General features: G+C 43.8%; 1 protein-coding gene across 1 annotated transcript in view; it reads right to left on the bottom strand.

Annotated features, from left to right (window-relative positions):
- LOC126190817 (adenylate kinase isoenzyme 5) overlaps positions 1 to 22,695 on the bottom strand; it is a 526,350-nt gene that overhangs the window by 5,700 nt on the left and 497,955 nt on the right. The window contains exon 9 of the mRNA XM_049931384.1: positions 7,636 to 7,749. Coding sequence (XP_049787341.1) covers positions 7,636 to 7,749 — 114 coding nt within the window. The remainder of the gene's footprint in view (positions 1 to 7,635; positions 7,750 to 22,695) is intronic.

Below are 22,695 nucleotides of genomic sequence, written 5' to 3'. Positions count from 1 at the left end.
GTTAGAGACCGACTACATAGTAAAATCCGCCTGCACCGAATTGCTTGCTGTAGGGAAAAAGCATCACTCCCGCTTGTTCAGAGAAGCTACAGAAATACACAAACATGACAACAGCTTCAACAAGGAAGAAGAAAACACGAAGGTGAACTGATCCCGAATTCCGTGCTACAGCGAACGACCGATGCAGGTAGCAGGGGTAGAACCGCAGCGAAAAAGACCACGGAAAAGCCTTTGGACGTTGGCGCGCCAGCTACATGTAATCTGCGGCCGCGAGGTCGATTGCAGTCTACTATCAGCAGTGGAGGGTGAAGCTTTGACATTGCCAGCCTCTCGTGCCAGCGAAACGTCAGAAGAATCAAGAAACAAACGTCGGCCGAAGAACGCGAAACAGAAGGCAATAGGTAGTTTGTCAACAGATGGTTACGAAAGCCTTAGAAATTTTAAGCATTGCAACTGCCTACTTTTAAAATTAAGCGTGAACAGAAGGAAATGTTGGGGAGCGAGAGAGGGGCTACAAATGTTAGTGGGAGACAAAGGCTTGACTACTGTAAGCAATAGTTGTGCAGAGTCGAAGAGGTTTAATTGTACAGGATAATGTCGAGAGCTGCGTCAAGACTGAAGACCACGACAAAAATACCACACCGTGAAAGATTTCTCATAATGAGTGAAACTTTTTTAGTACTACATTGGCCTCTGTTTCATTGATAATATGTTGGAAGTATAGAATTATCTAACTCGAGTAGTCGAAAATATATTTAACACGAATGGAAAAATTTCGGTACTATGACTATAGCCTCAAACATTGAACTCAAAGTTAAACTGTAGGTTTTCCAGAAGTAGGCCCCCATCTGCATCCAGGGTGTTAGTACGCACATTGTATCTCTTGCACAAGTCACCATTAACTTGAGAAAACTTGCGTTAAGACTGGAAAACTCTCTAAGTACAGAACTTAACCAGAACTGTGATTTTTGCGATTTGTGTTGGGAAATAGTTTCAGGAATGAAATAGAGACTTCCTATTATTTTTAGCTGTTTAACGTGATGATGATATACGCCTTTCACAAAATATAATCATATAAAATTGAAGATAATGAACAATGATTGTTGTGGTACAAATGTAGCGATATAATCAAACATAGCATGAAATTTCGTATTGGTAAGAAGATAATAAACGACGTAAGATGCAACAGATCTTCTGTTTGATCATTTCTTACTATTCAGCACTGATTTTTGATGAATAAGTAACAATCACAGTAAGTAGATAATCAGCTGCAATTAACTCTCTCTCTGATGGTTGACATTCAATACATTCATTTGGTTGCTGTGGAGACGTTGTCTCGAAAGCAGCAGCCAATAATTATTTTCTAGCGTATATTTGTAGTTCTTTGATAAGTATGTGCCATTGTTTTTGCTCTGAGATAGTATTACCTTTTGTCTACAATCTTTGTGCGTTTTGCCGTGTATTTTTTTCCAACAACTGTAGCATTCTGTAGCTTCCTCTGACTAATAGATACACAACATTATGACTACACGACAACCGTGGCTTGTGGAAATAAACTGTTCATCTGGAGCATTTCCTGGTTGGGCAATATTTCTCTAAAAACTAACAATAGCTTGCAATGGACTAAGTAACATGTTTACATATTCCTGTTGATGCCCTTACCTCCAAATTTATTAGGTAGTAACGCTGCTCAGGAAAACTGGACTACTATCGACACCCAGCTTACAACTCCTAAATTATTTCCTCCAAATCTACAGACATGAACCAGACCGGTACTTGGACGTCAGGAAGTATGTTTGTCTCATGCCGCATACCATGAGCTGTTTGCATTCGTGACACAGTAAACGGCATCTGTCTTGCGTGCCTAAATTTACCTTAAGTATACTCATTGTTGTTGTTGTCTTCATTCCTGAGGCTGGTTTCATGCAGCTCTGCATGCTACTCTATCCTGTGCAAGCTTCTTCATTTCCCAGTACTTACTGCAACCTACATCCTTCTGAATATGCTTAGTGTATTCATCTGTTGGTCTCCCTCTACGATTTTTACCCTCCATGCTGCCCTCCAACGCTAAATTTGTGATCCCTTGATGCCTCAGAACATGTCCTACCAACCGGTCCCTTCTTCTTGCCAAGTTGTGCCACAGACGCCTCTTCTCCCCATTTCTCCACACAAGTACTTTCAGAAACGACTTCCTGACATTTAAATCTATAATCGATGTTAACAAATTTCTCTTCTTCAGAAACGCTTTCCTTGCCATTGCCAGTCTACATTTTATATCCTCTCTACTTCGACCATCATCAGTTATTTCGCTCCACAAATAGCAAAACTCCTTTACTACTTTAAGTGTCTCATTTCCTAATCTAATACCCTCAACATCACCCGACTTAATTCGACTACATTCCATTATCCTCGTTTTGCTATTGTTGATGTTCATCTTATATCCTCCTTTCAAGACACTGTCTATTCCGTTCAACTGCTCTTCCAAGTCCTTTGCTGTCTCTGACAGAATTACAATGTCATCGGTGAACCTCAACGTTTTTATTTCTTCTCCATGGACTTTAATACCTACTCCGAATTTTTCTTTTGTTTCCTTTACTGCTTGCTCAATATACAGATTGAATAACATCGGGGAGAGGCTACAACCCTGTCTCACTCCCTTCCCAACCGCTGCTTCCCTTTCATGTCCCTCGACTCTTATAACTGCCATCTGCTTTCTGTACAAATTGTAAATTGCCTTTCGCTCCCTGTATTTTACCCCTACCACCTTTAGAATTTGAAAGAGAGTACTCCAGTCAAAATTGTCAAAAGCTCTCTCTAAGTCTACAAATGCTAGAAATGTAGGTTTGCCTTTCCTTAATATAGTTTCTAAGATAAGTCGTAGGGTCAGTATTGCCTCACTTGTTCCAACATTTCTGCGGAATCCAAACTGATCTTCACCGAGGTCGGCTTCTACCAGTTTTTCCATTCGTCTGTAAAGAATTCGCGTTAGTATGTTGCAGCTGTGACTTATTAAACTGATAGTTCGGTAATTTTCACATCTGTCAACACCTCCTTTCTTTGGGATTGGAATTATTATATTCTTCTTGAAGTCTGAGGGTATTTCACCTGTCTCATACATCTTGCTCACCAGATGGTAGAAGGCTGCTGCCCCTCTTCATGAACCACACGTTTGTCTGGCCTCTCAACAGATGCCCCTCCGTTGTGGTTGCACCTACGGTACGGCCTACTGTATCGCTGAGGCACGCAAGCCTCCCCACCAACGGCAAGGTCCATGGTTCATTACTTCATTACTCCAATAATTTTGTCACACGTTAGCACAAAATGGAGCAAAGTTTACAGAGTAAAAATATCTTTGCTACTGATGCTGTGATGTATGGAAACGTATCGCCGTTGAGTGAATGTAAATGGCTACAAGATGACTACGACGAAATTTCTAGTTCCAGTGATGAACGACAAATGGCACTAAGTTAACGCAGACGAGTAGGAAAAAGAAATTCATCTGTTCAAATACAATATTAGTAGTGTTCTGCTTGACACAGTCACATCGATTAAATATCCAGGCGTATGGTTACAAAAAAGTATGAACTGGAATGCTCATGTCAGTACTGTAGTAGCGAAGGTGAATGGTCGATTCCGGTTCATTGGGAGAATTTTAGGAAAGTGTGATTCATCTACAAATGAGACCGCATATAGAACACTAGTGCGACCCACTTTTGAGTGCTGTTCGCGCCTTTGGGATCCGCACCACGTCGGATTAAAGGAAGACATCTAAGCAATTCAGACGGGGGTTGCTACATTTGTAACAGGTAGGTTCTATCAGCAGGCAAGTATTACGGAGATGCTTCGGGAACTCAGATGGGAGTCACTGGATGGAAGGCGACGTTCTTTTAGAGGAGCACTTCCGAGAAAATTTAGAGAACTGGCATTTGAGGCTGACTGCAGAACGGATCGATTTCCTCCAACGTACATTTCGCGTAAGGACCATGAAGATAAGATCGGAGTACGGAGGCATATAGACCGCCGTTTTTCCCTCGCTCTGTTTGCGAATGGAGCAGAAAGACTGCTAGTGGTACGTTATACACTCCGCCCCGTACCATGTGGTGGGTTGTGGAGTATGTATGCAGATGTACATGTACACACATCAAAAAATATTTTGCATCACCCCGGTCCCCAGAACTCCTAAAGGTAGACGTTGACTGTGGATATTGTATCACAGACACACTTCCATTGACTGTTCAGAGATATCACTAAACCCGTCCAAAGATAGAAACAACCATGTATGAGCAATGCCGAACAGTTCCTGTCATTCCACCAGCAAGGAGGTACACGGCTCGTGTTGTCTGTAGTTCAAACATCCATGGACGGTTAATACCGCGGTTCGATCGTGTCCGGGTTGTTACCTTGTGCCAGGAAGGGCTCTCAACAAGGGAAGTGTCCAGGCGTCTCGGATGAAACCAAAGCGATGTTGTTCAGACATGGAGGAGATACAGAGAGACAGGAACCGTCGATGAAATGACTCTCTGAGGCCGCCCAAGGGCTACTACCGCATTGGATGACCGCTACCTACGGATTATGGCTCGGAGGAACCCTGACAGCAACGCCACCATGTTGAATAATGCTTTTCGTGCAGCAAAAGGACGTAGTGTAACGACTCAAACTATGCACAACAGGCTGCATGATGTGCAACTTCACTCACGACATCCATGGCGAGGTTCATCTTTGCAACAACGACACCATGCAGCGCGGTACAGATTGGCCCAACACCATGCCAAATGGACCGCTCAGGACTGGCATCACGTTATGTCCACCGATGAGGGTCGCATATGCCTCCAACCAGACAATCCTCGGAGAGGTGTTTGGAGGCAACCCGGTCAGGCTGAACGCCTTAGACACACTGTCCAGCGAGTGCAGCAAGGTGTAGGTTCCCTGGTGTATGCCGGCCGCTGTGGCCGAGCGGTTCTAGGCGCTTCAGGCCGGAACCGCGCTGCTGCTACGGTCGCAGGCTCGAATCCTGCCCCGGGCATGGATGTGTGTGATGCCCTTAGGTTAGGTGTAAGTAGTTCTAAGTCCAGGAGACTAATGACCTCAGATGTTAAGTCCAATAATGCTTAGAGCCATTTGAGCCATTTTTGAACTCTGGTGTTTTAGGGTGACATTATGTGGGGCCGACGTACGCCGCTGGTGGTCATGGAGGGCGCCGTAAACGGCTGTACGATACGTGAAGGGCATCCTCCGACCGACAGTGCAACCATATCGGCAGCATATTGGCGAGGCATTCATCTTCATGGACGACAATTCGCGTCCCCTTCCTGCACATCTTGTGAATGACTTCCTTCAGGATAACGACTTAGCTCCACTAGAGTGGCCAGATTGTTTTTCAGACATGAACTCCATCGAACTTCCCTGGGATAGATTGAAAAGGGCTGTTTATGGATGACGTGACCCACCAACACTCTGAGGGATCTACGCCGAATCGCCGTTAAGGAGTGGGACAGTCTGGACCGACAGTGCCTTGATGAACTTTTGGATAGTATGTCACGACGAATACAGGCATAGATCAATGTAAGAGGCCGTGCTACTGGGTACTAGATGTACCGGTGTGTACAGAAATGTGGACCACCACCTCTGAAGGTCTCGCTGTATGGTGGTACAACTTGAAATGTGTGGTTTTCATGAGCAATAAAAAGGGCGGAAATGACGTTTATATTGATGTCTATTCAATTTTCTGTACAGGTTCCGAAACTCTCGGAACCGAGGTGATGCAAACCTGTTTTTGATTTATGTATATACATAGCAAAACAAATTTCTGAGCTCGGTGGTGTGATGTACGAGTAGTTATGGAAACTATCTTCATGAAGGAGAAAACACTGGGAACATTTTGCAACAACTAACGACTTATTGTGTCAAAAGTACGCTGCTGAAACCTGAAAAATCATATGGAACTGGACAAGGAAGAAACATGCGCTCGTGAATCAGACACCACCACACACGATTGAACTCTTGCACATTTAAAAACGAGCTGACGGCATATCCCTAGGCGAAGCATAGCAGCTGCCTGTGGTTTGTCAGGTATATCATACGCGGTGATTTTGCTGCCCCTATCAATATCGTTTTACCCACCCAGTACTATTATATCTGGCCTTCAAAAGCCACGCGTGAGATTTTCATATTCTCGCGCTCGCAACCTGCAAACCTTTAGTCATTCAGAAAATAAATGAACATGACCTTTTTGTAAGAAATTGAATGTACTTAGTAAAATTTGCAATAGAAGCCGCATTTTTTCAGTTATTCAAGAAAAACATACAAAAATGACATTCAAACGCACTCTCACTCCCGCAGGTCAGGATTTCTATTGTTCTTCGTGGCACTGCCTTCCATCACTGCGTCAGTATTTGCGGCTGCATGAATTAGTTCCCACATTCGACCTTTTACGGTCTTTATTGACTGTCCTTATTACGCTACCGGCCTAATCGAACACTTCCAAATTGTAAAATTGACGTTTGTGTAAATTTTACCTAATAATTTTGTGAATTTTATCAGCATTAAATAAACACTTAACATCGTTGTATTCGTCAGTCCTTCTTACTACTAAACTACTGTTCTTGTAAGGAAAAGTTCGGATCGAACTGTTAACGTAATTCGTTTTAGCGTAACATTTACAAAAACTGTTTTTCGCTCTTTTCTCTCACGGGCACGTTTCAACTAATAATGTTAGCTAAATAGGTGACTGCGCTGGAGGCGCAATAGCCCAGTCAATAGACACCAAAAAGGTCCAATACTGGGAATAGATCGTGAAGTCGAAAATATTTATAAAATGGTAGGAGGGAGTGGTCGAACGAGATACTAGAAATCCTGACAGGCTACGGATGAGTCTGGGGTGGAAGGACGTTTGAATGTCACGCGTTTCTCTCGAATAACTCTAAAATAGTGGCCTCCAGCGCAAAGGTATGTATCCCAGTAGAAAATTTAAATTTTCTACGAAAAGTTAATGTTCACTTTTTTTGTAGGACTAATAATTTGGGCGTAACGAGTGAGAGAATATGAAAATCTGGTACGTGGTTTTCAAAGGCCAGGCATAACATTGCAGGCTACATGAAATGACATCGGTAGGGGCACCTGAACCAACCTGTATATTTTTTACTCACTACTGCCAACCCATACATCCAAAACCTTTTGATACATCTCTTGATAAAACACTGTCAAATCATGAATCAACTCAACTGCAAACGACGAAAGACCTTGCAGAATTATTTACGTATTACGTTATTTAATCCTTAAGATGACGGTTTCCATTTAAAGTAATTACAAGTCTAATGAAATAGAAGAATACGGAGAGGCGAAATAAATATAATTTTCTAAAATTTCAATTTGATTTAAATTAACATTTACTCTACTTAATCCTTTATAAAGACGCAATTCAGTTTATTACGTGTATCTTACTCTTTATATTTTCATAGATAATGAAAGTAAAAAAAATCGGTAAGAACATGACCCAAAACAGATAGAGGTGCATTTTCGACTTCAGGTACTGTAAATAACATTAGTCTGTCAGAAAGTTTAATTTTTCACAATGGTTCACTCAGACTGAGAAAAATACGGATGCCGATGTGCGGTTTCAGAATCCGTAAATCTTACCTTGCTTTCAAACTCGTGCACTTGCTTCATGTCCCGGGGAAAGCCGTCCATGATAATGCCCTGTGCGCTCATGTGCGTCCTCATCTGGGACTCGACCAGCTGCAGCACGTACATCTGAAACCATACAGTTGTGATTAGAGATGGCTCGCACAGTACCTGACACCTCTACAAGTTTGTAAAACTATAATAAAAAAAAGACGCCCCGCGAAGGAATGATCCGAATGCAATAGAAATCGTTAGATGTGATGCACACGTACAGACAAACAAAGAATTATAATTTCAGATAAAGTGAAACATTTATTCTAGAGAAGAAGCTTCACAAATCGAGCAAATCAATAACGCGTTTGTCTCCACTTTCGGACCTTATGCAAGAGGTTACTCGGCATGGCATTGGTTGATAGAGTTGTTGCCAGCCGCTGTGACCGAGCGGTTCTAGGCGCTTCAGTCTGGAACCGCTCGACCACTACGGTCGCAGGTTCTAATCCTGCCTCGGGCATGGATGTGTGTGATGTCGTTAGGTTGGTTAGGTTTAAGTAGTTCTAAGTCTAGGGGACTGATGACCTCAGATGTTAAGTCCCATAGATCTCAGAGCCTTTTTTTTTTATCCCGAGGGGTATCATGCCAAATTCTGTCCTACTGGTGCCTTAGATCGTCAAAATCCCGAAATGACTGGAGGCCTCTGCCCATAATGCTCCAAACGTACTCAACTGGGGACTGATCCGGCGACCTTGGTGACCAAAGTAGGGTTCGGCAAGCACTAAGACAAGCAATAAAAACTCTCACAGGGTGCAAGCGGGAATTATCTCGGTGAAATGCAAGCCCAGGATGGCTTGCCATAAAGGACAACGAAACGGGGCATAGAATACCGTCGACATACCGTTATGCGCTAAGGATGCCGCGGGTGACGATCAGAGGGATCCTGCTATGAAAAGAATTGGCACGGCACACCATCACTCTTGGTTGTCGGGACGTATAACAGCGATAGTGAGACTGGTATCCAACTGCTGTCCGGGGTGTCTCCAGACACGTCTTCACTGGTCATCGTGGCTCGATTCGAAGCGAGATTGATCACTGAAGACTGCTCCAGTCACTGAGATTCCACGCCGAAGACATCTCTAGTGACGCCCTGGACAGCGGTGGAATACCAACCTGATGGTGATTGGTGTGGTGCCATTTTCTTTCATAGCATGACCCCTTTGGTTGTTATCCGTGGCACCTTTACAGGACAGCGAAACGTCGACGATATTCTACGCCTCGTTTTGTTGTCCTTCGTGGGAAGCCAGCCTGGTTTTACACTACAGCAAGATAATGTCCGCCACACCCACCGAGAGCTTTTACTGCTTGTCTTTGTGCTTGCCAAACCCCACCTAGGCCAGCAAGGTCACCGAATCTCTCCCCAGTTGAGTATGTTTGAAGCATTATGGGCAGGGCCCACCAACGATGTCGGGATTTTGACGATCTAACGCACCAGTCGGACAGAATTTCCGACGACATTCCTCTGGAGATTATCCAACAACCGTCAATCAGTGCCAAGCGAAGTAACTGCTTGCATAAGGATCTGTGGTGGACCAACGTCTTATTCATCACTTAACATTTCGGGGCTGAGATGCCGTGGTCCATACATAAGACTCTCCCCTGACGTTTCGCCTTCGACTGCGGAAGGCATCCTCCGAGGACAATCGGCGAACTGCAACGAGAGGACTCTTTTTTCTTTATTAACAGTAGACACAGTAACGAAAAAACACGAAGCCGTTCACACGCGAAGAAAACCAAAGAAACTGTTAGCACTGTACACGAACACTGATGATGGAGATGACACACGTGAACAATGGAGCGTGGGCGGCGAAAACACTGAAGCACAAACACACAGTGCTAACAGTTTCTTTGGTTTTCTTCGCGTGTGAACGGCTTCGTGTTTTTTCGTTACTGTGTCTACTGTTTTTTGCCCCCCGTTATGTTATGTTCATTCTGTGTCACCATTGTTTTCTCTTCTACTACCTGTGGCTATAGAGCGGCGTACTGTTGCCGCTGCCAGCCCACCTTGTGTAAGGTGTCAAATAACAATAAAGAAAAAAAAAAGAGTGCTCTCGTTGCAGTTCGCGGATTGTCCTCGGAGGATGCCTTCCGCAGTCGAAGGCGAAACGTCAGGGGAGAGTCTTATGTATGGACCACGGCATCTCAGCCTGGAAATGTTAAGTGATGACAACACCTGCCGTGAAAGCCTTCAGTCTATGATCAACGTCTCATTGATTTGCTCAATTGGTAGAGCACTTTCTCTTGAATAAATGACCCAATTTATCCGAAATTATAATCATTTATTTGTCTGTACATGCACATCAGATCTACCGATTTCTATCCCATTCGGATAATTCCTGTGTGGTACCACGTTTTTAGGTTTTAGAGTGTACATTTCACTGTTTCAGACAGCCAATATGTACGGCGCGTTATAATTAATAGCAGAAACTGAAACGTATGAAAATACAGTACAACAAAAGCGTCAGAGTAAACGTGAGTCCGCAAACGAGGCCTTTGCGAGCAAACTGCCCATATATTATTGCGCGGAGCCATTGACTTCAGTACGAAATATTGTTCCACTTGCTATAAACGTATTCGACATGTAATGTGTCCTCAACTAACTGGGCTTAAACGGCATTCGGTTATTATTCTAGACACACATATTAGTGCTTTGGCGGATGTCAGGTTAATAAGACGTCATATTGAAATTCTTTTTACTGTACGAATCGGACACCTCCCAACTGAGAACATCTCAAACGATTTTCAAGGTAGACTGAACTTTTGGAGTTGTCTATCGCTGTTAAAGAGGTGTAACACATGTTCCTCAGTTCAGCTAAACCCCTAAGTTTATGAATCTCTCCTACGTTCTCTATTTTCATTGACTTACCATTGTAAAACAAACGAGTATTGACATATTTATGACATATTATGACGATTATCCTAAGTAGACTTTTAAGAGCACATAATGTAGCTGTTCAAAACAATAATGTACTTAATGGTTCAAATGGCTCTGAGCACTATGGGACTCAACTTCTGCGGTCATCAGTCCCCTAGAACTACTTAAACCAAACTAACCTAAGGACATCACACACATCCACGCCCGAGGCAGGATTCGAACCTGCGACTGTAGTGGTCTCGCGGTTCCAGACTGTAGCGCCTAGAACCGCACGGCCACTCCGACCGGCAATAACGTATTTACTATTCACATGTATCACTTACAAGTGACTGGGTTTAGAAAAAAAATGTAATTCAGTGATCAAATTGAAAAGACCCAAGTATAATGCAAAATGTGTGCAACAACATAAATATTAACTTCAAAAGTGAAATAAAGTCTATTTCGATAGTGAAATACGGTTAACATCGGCCTTTCACTAGTTATATGTTAAATATATAGTATTTTGAAGATTCCACCTTCAGTAAAACACAACTTTTTGCAATTCATTATTTTCCATATATCTTTCGGTGAACTTATGCCATTAGCAGTTGGTTTCTCTTTATTTTACTTAACAGTACTTTGGTTATTCACGTACAGGTGGTATATTTATATAGTTTCTCATCTGCAATTTTGTTGTTTTTTATGGTACTTTTCATGTTAAAAGTACTCTAAATACTGTGTGAATAAAACGCGTTGGTACAATGTTTATTACACACACATATGATGCTTATTCATGTTGTTGCCCGTCTTGTGCAATACAGGGAATTTATACCAACTATGCAGTTAAGAAGAACGAAGAGAAATTCAGTGACGATAGTACAACGTAACTCAAATAAGTAAGACAAACAGTGACGAGCAAAAAAATGTGTGTCGCTAAAGTTGTTTCGTCAACACATATTTATTTTTTATGTAAATGTAGATACATATGACGAGTCTTCTGACTAAAAAAAATCATCTAAAGATAAGTAGCAAATGTTAATTTATAAAAATGTCTCATATCAGCAGCAAGATAGTCGTAGATAATACCATACATTATTCATAAAGTTTATTACTTTCATATTGAGGAAGTCACATACATCCGTAGTCATGTGACAACGAAATCTTTTAAACATAAGATGGATTTGTACACTAATTAATTTTCGAATTGTAATTTAAAGGAGACAGAAATGCTTCTGATGATACATTAATTAGTAAATTGGCCGAATGTTTACTCCAGTGATGCAGTAGTACAAAACGACTTGTCATAGGAATCAGAAGAAGATTGTTAACATTACAATTCGCATTTGGTCACACGGCTTTAGATTCTGATCTTACTTCATAAACTTTTGTAAACTAGCCTGGAAAAAAAGGAGGAAAGGAAAACTGAAGCTGTCAAGAAAGCGGAACTCGTTATGAATGAGTTCGTTCAATAATTGCTGTGTCAAACATTAGCAAGTGTCGGGTGAACCCAACAGATGGCAGTGCAAGTGCTCGGCAGGAAGTATTTAGAAGGAAATTAATTACACAAATTGACTTGAGTTCAGAAGTTGTTCGAGAAGGCAGAGTGACATTGCATTAAGTATATGGCACAGGTGATGGACATCGCACAGGATCGCTCAAGCTCTTACTCACTCGCGATAAACAAAATGAAAATATCGCTTCAGCAATATCTACCTATTAGATCGTAGGCGAAGAGGCAGCCGAACTGCGCAGCTGGGTTCGACACATATAAATGAGCACAAGAAATGCTATTGAAAGTATGACGTAGACCTTTCTGCACCGAAACAAAATTATGGCGTGACTGAGGCGATTTTCGCACGCCGCGCCGCTAGCGTCTTGTTGACGGAAATGCGTTGTCATGGTGTCACATATCGATTTCCTTATTGCGACAGAGCTGTTGGCTATGACAGATGTAAGAGAAAGCGGGAATCGATAGCGCTACGCAGAACAATAGCACGGTTACCTGCTAGAAACCATAGTCGCTATCTACAATGGTGAATTTGTGATCTTCCGTCATACTGTATAGCGTTCTGCGGCCCCTGTGTCTAAATCATGGTCTTCCGGGTATTTGCATGTTTAATCTGTTGGCGGTTTACACATTTCGTTACGTGAAAGGGGAAATAGCCAGGTATTCGGTGTGCGTGAAATGGTACCTTGTGCAGTCGCTCGCTCAGCGAAATCTCCACTGTTGCGACTTAATGTATCACGCCATTCACATATGTTTACCCCAAAAAATTGACATATATGGTCATTTTTCTCACAGAGTATTATTGATTGTGCTCACCTGCGGCACGACTGTAACACACACTTAGATGCTCTTATAAAGCTTTTCCAATAAGTCGAAACTAGAAGTTTTACGAGCCACTCGAATACCATACGAGAGCAACAGCCATCTAGCGGCACACCGCTTCAGTAGGCAAGACCATATGCGATCAGTACGAGAGAGAACCCCAAAAAACCGGAATTATTTTTTAAAAGCTATATATTTTCAAACTGTTTACATAACAACCTTATCCCCTTCAAAATACTCTCCATTAAAACTAATACATGTGTCCCGCCGCTGCTTGAACTGTTCGGAATATTTTTTGTAGTCCTCTTTAGAAATGGCTGACAGCTCCTCCCTCGCTTTTTTCTCGACTTCTTCAATGTTATCAAATCGGTTTCTTTTCACGCCCCTTTCCACGCGTGGAAATAAGAAAACTCGCACGGAGCCACGTCACGCGAGTAAGGTGCTTGAGGCAGCGGAACCATGCATTTAAACCAAAAAACTGCGTAACAGAGATGGCTGTGTGTGCAGGTGCGTTGTCATGCTGGAAGAACCAGTCTCCTGTCTGCGAGAAATCGGATCTTTTTTCACAAACACTGTTGCGCAATCTTCTTAAGACTTCCAAATTAAAGGTTTGATTGACGGACAGACCTGGGGGAACACACTCTGAATGAACTACGCTCTTGGCATCAAAGCAAACCAGCATTGTTTTGATGTTTGATTTGGTGTGACGACATTTTTTGGGACGGAGTGATGACGACGTCTTCCATTGACTTGTCTGTTGCTTCGTTTCTGGTTCGTAATCGTAGTACTATGACTCATCGCCAGAAATGACGTTTGACCGAAAGTCTGGATCAGTTTCAAGCTGTTGTTTCAAGCACGACATGTTTCAACTCAGTTTTTCTGTTGACTGTCAATCAGAACCGGCGGAACAAACTTGCCAGCAACCCTTTTAGTCCCACGTTTTCCGTTAAAATTCGCTGAACCGAGACCATGATAACCCACTAATATTTGACAGTTGATCAATTGTCTGTCAACGGTCTGTGAACACAATCTCTCAAATTTTTTTAATATTTTCGCCGATTAGGGCGGTTGATGGATGTCCAGAACGAGATTTGTCATCAAACGACGTGTCACCATTTTTAAATCAAGCATAACGACTCGTACACTTGAGTTTTTTTTCCATAACATCATCTTCGTAAGGTGTTTTCAACATTAAAACAGTTTTCAGCAGTATTTTTACCGAGTAGAAAACAACATTTCACAGCTGCACGTTGTTCACTTAAACTCACCATCATAAAAAACGAAACAAGAGCAAAACAGCGCTAGCAAAAAGAACCAAAGGAAGATGAACGAAAAAAGTCTGGCCGACAACAAAGGCGGTACGGAACTGACAATGAGTTGCGCTATACACGCCTAGCGGCAGAAATGCGTACTGCACAAGCTAACTAACCTAAACTAACACACATCCACGCCCGGGGCAGGATTCGAATCTGCGACCGTAGCAGCAGCGCGGTTCCAAACGAAGCGCCTAGATCCAGTCGGTCACTGTGGCCGGCGCCAAGTCTGGAGAATGGGAAACGGGTTGGAATCCTATTTCCATTAATTTTGCGACCACAATTGCTGAGGTGTGTGCTAGTGCATTGCCGTGATGGAAAAGGACTTTTTTGTGGTCCAATCGCCGGCGTTTTTCTTGATGCTCGGTTTTCAAACGGTTCAATAACGATGAATAATATGCACCTATAATAGTTTTACCGTTTTCCAGTTAGTCGATGAGGATTATCCCTTGCGAATCCCAAAAACCAGTCGCCATATCCTTTCCGGCCAAAGGAATGGTCTTCGCCTTTTTTGGTGCAGATTCTCCTTTGGTAACCCATTGTTTAGAGTGTTGTTTGGTCTTACGAGTATAGTAATGTATCCATGCTTCATCCACAGCGACAAAACGACGCTTAAAGTCCTGCGGATTCTTCCTGAACAGCTGCAAACCATCCTTGCAACACTTCACACGATTCCGTTTTTGGTCAAGCTTGAGCAATCCCGGAACCCATCTGGCGGTTAGCTTTCTCATGGCCAAATGTTTATGCAAAATATTATGTTCCCGTTTATTCGAGATGCCCACAGCACTAGCAATCTCAAGTACCTTAACTCTTCTGTCATCCATCACCATCTCATGGATTTTATCAAGGATTTCTGGAGTCTTAACTTCCACAGGGCGTCCAGAACGTTCGGCTTCACTTGTGCCCATATAGCCACTCCGAAAATTTTGAAACCACTTATAAGCTATCCTAATCGAAGGTGCAGAGTCACCGTAATGTTTATCAAGCTTCTCTTTAGTTTTCTGAGGCGTTTTGCCTTTCATAAAGTAATGTTTAATCACCACACGAAATTCTTTTTCGTCCATTTTTTGACAATCACTCGACTTCCTTGATTCACACGAATGCCAAACAAAAATAGGTAGACCAATATGGCTGAAACTTGGTGTGCGTTCTTTCCAAAGATGCTAATAACTAAACATGTCCTTGATCCGCGCCGGTGGTGCCATCTCTCGGACTTTGTACGGACTTTTCAAACGCCCCTCGTACAGTAACAGCAGAATGGGTCGGTCATGAGAACTTAGTCGCTTCGAACATGGACTAGTCATTGGATGTCACCTGAGTAATACATCCATCAGGGACATTTAAACTCCTCTAAAGCTTCCCAAGTCGAATTTGGTATTACGGTTGTAACGGGAAACGCAGGAAAAAGGCCAGGCAGACATCATGTACTGACAGACGGCGATCGTCGAGTGTCGCGGAGGATCGTTGTAGAAACTCGCACGGAATCAGCGCCAGGAATCACTCGTGAATCGCAAAGCGCTACCGGCAGTCCAGCTAGCTCAATGACTGCGCAGAGTGTCAAAAAGAACGGAGTACGATGGTCAACAGCTTCTCGTAGGCCACACACCTCTGCAGCCAATGCCAAGCGACGCTTTAGGTGATTTACAGACTAGAGGACAGAGTACTGGACAGCAGGCGACTGGAATCGACTGATTTGGAGTGACGAATCACGGTATACCCTGTGACAATCCCATAGAACTGACTGCCATCACGTGTAGCGCCAGCAGTGAAGATCGGAGGAGGTGGTGTTGGGTATACGAGGTGCGACAATAAAGTAATGAGACTGATGTGAAATAAATGTTGCTTACCGTTTTAGTCAAGTTTAGTGTTGTCTCCTTCAAAGTAGTTCCATTCTGATTGCACACACTTTTTCCAGCGCTTCTGCCATTGATGGTAACATTTCTGGAACTGATCTTCTGTAATATCCTCCAAGACCCTCGTCTGACCTTTTTGGACATCTTGTGCTGTTTGAAAATGGTGTCCCTTGACCGCCGTTTTGACTCTTGGAAATAGAAAAAAGTCGCACAGAGCGATATCTGGTGAATAAGGTGGCTGTGGGAGTACTGAAATTTGTTTTGAGTTTAAAAAATGCTGCACTGACTGAGCAGTATGGGATGGCGCATTATCGTGTTGCAGAATCCAATTATCAGCAATGTTGGCACGGACACGAAGGACCCTTTTACGAAGTATTTCTAAAATTTCTTTGTAGTAATATTGGTTAACTGTTTGTCCGGGAGGCACCCACTCTTTATGAACAATTCCCTTGGAGTCAAAGAAGCACACAAGCATGCATTTCACTTTTGACTTTGACATGCGAGCTTGTTTTGGTCTGGGTGATCCCTTTGAGCACCATTGCGAACTTTGGCGTTTTGTGTCTTGATCGTACTGAAAAAAACCAAGTTTCATCACCAGTGATAACACGGCTAAACATTTCTGGACTGATTTCCGTTTGCTCTAACAGATCGGCTGCCACATTTTTCCGTGTTTCTCGCTGTTGTGGTGTTAGATTTTTCGGAACTACACTCCTGGAAATTGAAATAAGAACACCGTGAATTCATTGTCCCAGGAAGGGGAAACTTTATTGACACATTCCTGGGGTCAGATACATCACATGATCACACTGACAGAACCACAGGCACATAGACACAGGCAACAGAGCATGCACAATGTCGGCACTAGTACAGTGTATATCCACCTTTCGCAGCAATGCAGGCTGCTATTCTCCCAAGGAGACGATCGTAGAGATGCTGGATGTAGTCCTGTGGAACGGCTTGCCATGCCATTTCCACCTGGCGCCTCAGTTGGACCAGCGTTCGTGCTGGACGTGCAGACCGCGTGAGACGACGCTTCATCCAGTCCCAAACATGCTCAATGGGGGACAGATCCGGAGATCTTGCTGGCCAGGGTAGTTGACTTACACCTTCTAGAGCACGTTGGGTGGCACGGGATACATGCGGACGTGCATTCTCCTGTTGGAACAGCAAGTTCCCTTGCCGGTCTAGGAATGGTAGAACGATGGGTTCGATGACGGTTTGGATGTACCGTGCACTATTCAGTGTCCCCTCGACGATCACCAGTGGTGTACGGCCAGTGTAGGAGATCGCTCCCCACACCATGATGCCGGGTGTTGGCCCTGTGTGCCTCGGTCGTATGCAGTCCTGATTGCGGCGCTCACCTGCACGGCGCCAAACACGCATACGACCATCATTGGCACCAAGGCAGAAGCGACTCTCATCGCTGAAGACGACACGTCTCCATTCGTCCCTCCATTCACGCCTGTCGCGACACCACTGGAGGTGGGCTGCACGATGTTGGGGCGTGAGCGGAAGACGGCCTAACGGTGTGCGGGACCGTAGCCCAGCTTCATGGAGACGGTTGCGAATGGTCCTCGCCGATACCCCAGGAGCAACAGTGTCCCTAAATTGCTGGGAAGTGGCGGTGCGGTCCTCTACGGCACTGCGTAGGATCCTACGGTCTTGGCGTGCATCCGTGCGTCGCTGCGGTCCGGTCCCAGGTCGACGGGCACGTGCACCTTCCGCCGACCACTGGCGACAACATCGATGTACTGTGGAGACCTCACGCCCCACGTGTTGAGCAATTCGGCGGTACGTCCACCCGGCCTCCCGCATGCCAACTATACACCATCGCTCAAAGTCCGTCAACTGCACATACGGTTCACGTCCACGCTGTCGCGGCATGCTACCAGTGTTAAAGACTGCGATGGAGCTCCGTATGCCACGGCAAACTGGCTGACACTGACGGCGGCGGTGCACAAATGCTGCACAGCTAGCGCCATTCGACGGCCAACACCACGGTTCCTGGTGTGTCCGCTGTGCCGTGTGTGTGATCATTGCTTGTATAGCCCTCTCGCAGTGTCCGGAGCAAGTATGGTGGGTCTGACACACCGGTGTCAATGTGTTCTTTTTTCCATTTCCAGGAGTGTATTTTTGGACAAATCTTCCTCATACGAAGAACTTTAGCCATTATTAGACCAACCGTTTCTCAATTGATGTTCAGTTCAAATGGCTCTGAGCACTATGCGACTTAACTTCTGAGGTCCTCAGCCGCCTAGAACTTAGAACTAATTAAACCTAACTAACCTAAGGACATCACACACATCCATGCCCGAGGCAGGATTCGAACCTGCGACCGCAGCAGTCACGCTGTTCCGGACTGAGCGCCTAGAACCGCTAGACCACCGCGGCTGGCCGATGTTCAGTTCTTCTGCAATCATTTTCATGGATAATCTTCGATCAGATCGTGCGAGTTCATGAACCCTGGCCAAGATGACATTCGTTCGTTAAGTTGATGGTCGTCCACTTCGGTCTTCAGTAAACATTTTATGCTAACGAAAAACTTGAGCTCTTGAGATAACCTCCTCTCCAAAAGCGTTCTGAAGCTTACCGTAAGTTGTCGTCGCGTTTTCACCCAATTTAACGCAAAAAGAAATGGCATACCGTTGCGCAATATTATGCAGTTCCATTTCCGTGACGAGAGACGCAAACACGTGTTAACTTATTACAGCACAACTCACGACTGAGCAGTTGCATCAATGTGCTGCTTGGACTAGAAGCAGCTTATACACCAAGGTCAAAGAATTTGTGCCTACGCAAGCCTGCAGTGTTGCCACATCTTGCAAAGAAAATCAGTCTCATTACTTTATTGTCGCACGTCGTAGGTATGTTTTTCGTGGTTGTTGTGTGGTCCCGTTATTGCACTTAAAACAACGCTAGATACAGTAGGATACAAACAAATTTTAAAGCATTGTGTATTCCGTACAGTAGAGGAACAATTTGTCGATCGTGACTGATTGTATCAGCATGACAATGTGTCTTGTTATAAATCACCATCTGTGGGGCAATGGTTTGTGGACAACATCCCTTACACGATGTGGCTTCCGCAGAGTCCCGACATGAATCGAATGAAATCAGGCAACTAGAAGAAGCCATTATGGAACTCAACCTAGAGGTACTGAATGCGCCTCACAATCCGCCAACCTAAGAAGGGAGGGTCGAAGCAACATCAAATACGCCACCTCAGCAAATACGACAGCTGCGCGCGGTGTGAAAGGCTGGAAGGCTGCGAGTGGAATGACATCCACTGACCACAATGTCACACACTATACCATCACTGGAAGGGAAATCTTAGACGACACAGAATACGTGCGTATAAGGCCCAAATATAAGATTAAACACGCTGACTGGGAAGAACTAAGAAGAGTGTTTCAGTGTCCAGGAATGTAGATGTTATAGCGCAACAACTGATGGTCACTATACGTAGAGCAATGGAGGCATCGATACCTATCAGCAGAGGTCATTCTAAAGGAGTGCCTTGCGTCTGGACCGAGGCGCTGCAGAAATTAATGTCTGAAACAAAAACAAATTGGAAGTCATATCAGAGTAACATGACCCAAAAAGAAACAGTCCTAAGATTGCATAGATACATGTATTTTAAATAACGTTGTAAAGAACAGTTGTGGAGCTGGGACGGTGACAGAAACATGGGAACAGTCGGCAGCCATGCTAATGGAAACACTACTTCCTGGCGATGGAGAAGAAGGCGAGACGGGTGATCAGCGAAGGTTATGGTAAACTTGTGTACCCCTTCGCACAAGAAGAAATCAGGCATTTAATTTTAAAACTGAAGAAGAAAACATCTCCAGGACTGGACGGGATCCCTGTCGAAGTAAAACGAGCCTTATGTGACCAATTAGATAGTTACTTATTCGATCTGTACAATGATGGTCTCCTGCAAGGAAGGGTCCTTATAAGAACGCTGAAGTGGTAACAATTACGAGGGGTGTCCAGAAAGTAAGTTCCGATCGGTCACGAAATGGAAACCACACTGAAAACCAGAAACGTTTTATTTGCAAGAGTTAGGTACACCTACCACCTACTTCTCTACATAGTCGCCGCTCCAACTTCGAGTTTTGTCGTAGTGTTGTATCAACTTTCCAATATACTCGTCATAGAAAGCAGCCGCCTGTGCTTTCGTCCAGTTATCTGCACTGCTCTGCAGCTCGTTGTCTGCGGAAAAATTTTGTCATCATAGCCAGCGGTTCTTGTGAGCAGAAATTAGACTCAGGAGGAGCCAACTACGGACTGTATTGTGGGTGATCGAACACTTCTCATAGGAAACGCTGCGGGAGCGTCTTCATTGCCCCTGCAGTGTGCAGCCGGGAATTGGCATGGAGAAGGAACTGCTCAACAGTTGTGTTATGTGGGCAGCATGAAACAGGCGAAACCTCTAACCAGGCCCTCATACGTGGCGGGAGACGCTATTTACGCTTCTTTACGTGCTCACTGTTCACTCAAACTTGAAAAGAGCGACGTTACACGATCGACGGGCATACTAGAGCTACTTCCCAACACACCCGTGCAAAGCTTTACCGTATTTTCCCAGTGGTTTCCATTTCGCGACCGATCGGAACTTACTTTCTGGACAAGCCTCGTATTAAAGGGCAAGATAAGGATCCAGTGATACCCAAATCCTACAGGCCAATTTGTCTTTTGAATGTTGTCGGCAAGATATTTGAAAAACCATTATGCAAAAGATTGCAAGATCACAGACAGTTATCGGGATGAGCCCTTGTTGTTGTTGTGGTCTTCAGTCCTGAGACTGGTTTGATGCAGCTCTCCATGCTACTCTATCCTGGGCAAGCTTCTTCATCTCCCAGTACCTACTGCAACCTACATCCTTCTGAATTTGCTTAGTGTATTCATCTCTTGGTCTCCCCCTACGATTTTTACCCTCCACGCTGCCCTCCAATACTAAATTGGTGATCCCTTGATGACTCAGAACATGTCCTACCAGCCGATCCCTTCTTCTGGTCAAGTTGTGCCACAAACTTCTCTTCTCCCCAATTCTATTCAATACTTCCTCATTAGTTATGTGATCTACCCATCTAATCTTCAGCATTCTTCTGTAGCACCACATTACGAAAGCTTCTATTCTCTTCTTGTCCAAACTAGTTATCGTCCTTGTTTCACTTCTATACATGGCTACACTCCATACAAATACTTTCAGAAACTACTTCCTGACACTTACATCTATACTCGATGTTAACAGAATCCTCCTCTTCAGAAACGCTTTCCTTGCCATTGCCAGTCTACATTTTATACCCTCTCTACTTCGACCATCATCAGTTATTTTGCTCCCCAAATAGCAAAACTCCTTTACTACTTTAAGTGTCTCATTTCCTAATCTAATACCCTCAACATCACCCGACTTGATTCGACTACATTCCATTATCCTCGTTTTGCTTTTGTTGATGTTCATCTTATATCCTCCCTTCAAGACACCATCCATTCCGTTCAACTGCTCTTCCAAGTCCTTTGCGGTCTCTGACAGAATTACAATGTCATCGGCGAACCTTAAAGTTTTTATTTCTTCTCCATGGATTTTAATACCTACTCCAAATTTTTCTTTTGTTTCCTTTACTGCTTGCTCAATATACAGATTGAATAAAATCGTGGAGAGGCTACAACCCTGTCTTACTCCCTTCCGAACCACTGCTTCCCTTTCATGTCCCTCGACTCTTATAACTGCCATCTGGTTTCTGTACAAATTGTAAATAGCCTTTCGCTCCCTGTATTTTACCCCTGCCACCTTTAGAATTTGAAAGAGAGTATCCCAGTCAACATTGTCAAAAGCTCTCTCTAAGTCTACAAATGCTAGAAACGTAGGTTTGCATCTCCTTAATCTTTCTTCTAAGATAAGTCGTAAGGTCAGTATTGCCTCACGTGTTCCAGTATTTCTACGGAATCCAAACTGATCTTCCCCGTGGTCGGCTTCTACTAGTTTTTCCATTCGTCTGTAAAGAATTCGTGTTAGTATTTTGCAGCTGTGGCTTATTAAACTGACTGTTCGGTAATTTTCACATCTGTCAACACCTGCTTTCTTTGGGATTGGAATTATTATACTCTTCTTGAAGTCTGAGGGTATTTCGCCTGTTTCATACATTTTGCTCACCAGATGGTAGAGTTTTGTCAGGACTGGCTCTCCCAAGGCCATCAGCAGTTCCAATGGAATGTTATCTACTCTGGGGGCCTTGTTTCGGCTCAGGTCTTTCAGGGCTCTGTCAAACTCTTCACGCAGTATTATATCTCCCATTTCATCTTCATCTACATCCTCTTCCATATCCATAATATTGTCCTCGAGTATATCGCCCTTGTATAGACCCTCTATATACTCCTTCCACCTTTCTGCTTTCCCTTTTTTGCTTAGAACTGGTTTTCCATCTGAGCTCTTGATGTTCATACAAGTGGTTCTCTTATCTCCAAAGGTCTCTTTAATTTTCCTGTAGGTAGTATCTATCTTACCCCTAGTGAGATAAGCCTCTACATCCTTAAATTTGTCCTCTAGCCATCCCTGCTTAGCCATTTTGCACTTCCTGTCGATCTCATTTTTGAGACGTTTTTATTCCTTTTTGCCTACTTCATTTACTGCATTTTTATATTTTTTCCTTTCATCAATTAAATTCAATATTT

This window comes from Schistocerca cancellata, chromosome 6, assembly GCF_023864275.1.
Source record: "Schistocerca cancellata isolate TAMUIC-IGC-003103 chromosome 6, iqSchCanc2.1, whole genome shotgun sequence".
Classification (NCBI taxonomy): domain Eukaryota; kingdom Metazoa; phylum Arthropoda; class Insecta; order Orthoptera; family Acrididae; genus Schistocerca; species Schistocerca cancellata.
Note: the sequence above shows the minus strand (reverse complement) of the source record. Positions and strands in the feature narration are given on the sequence as shown.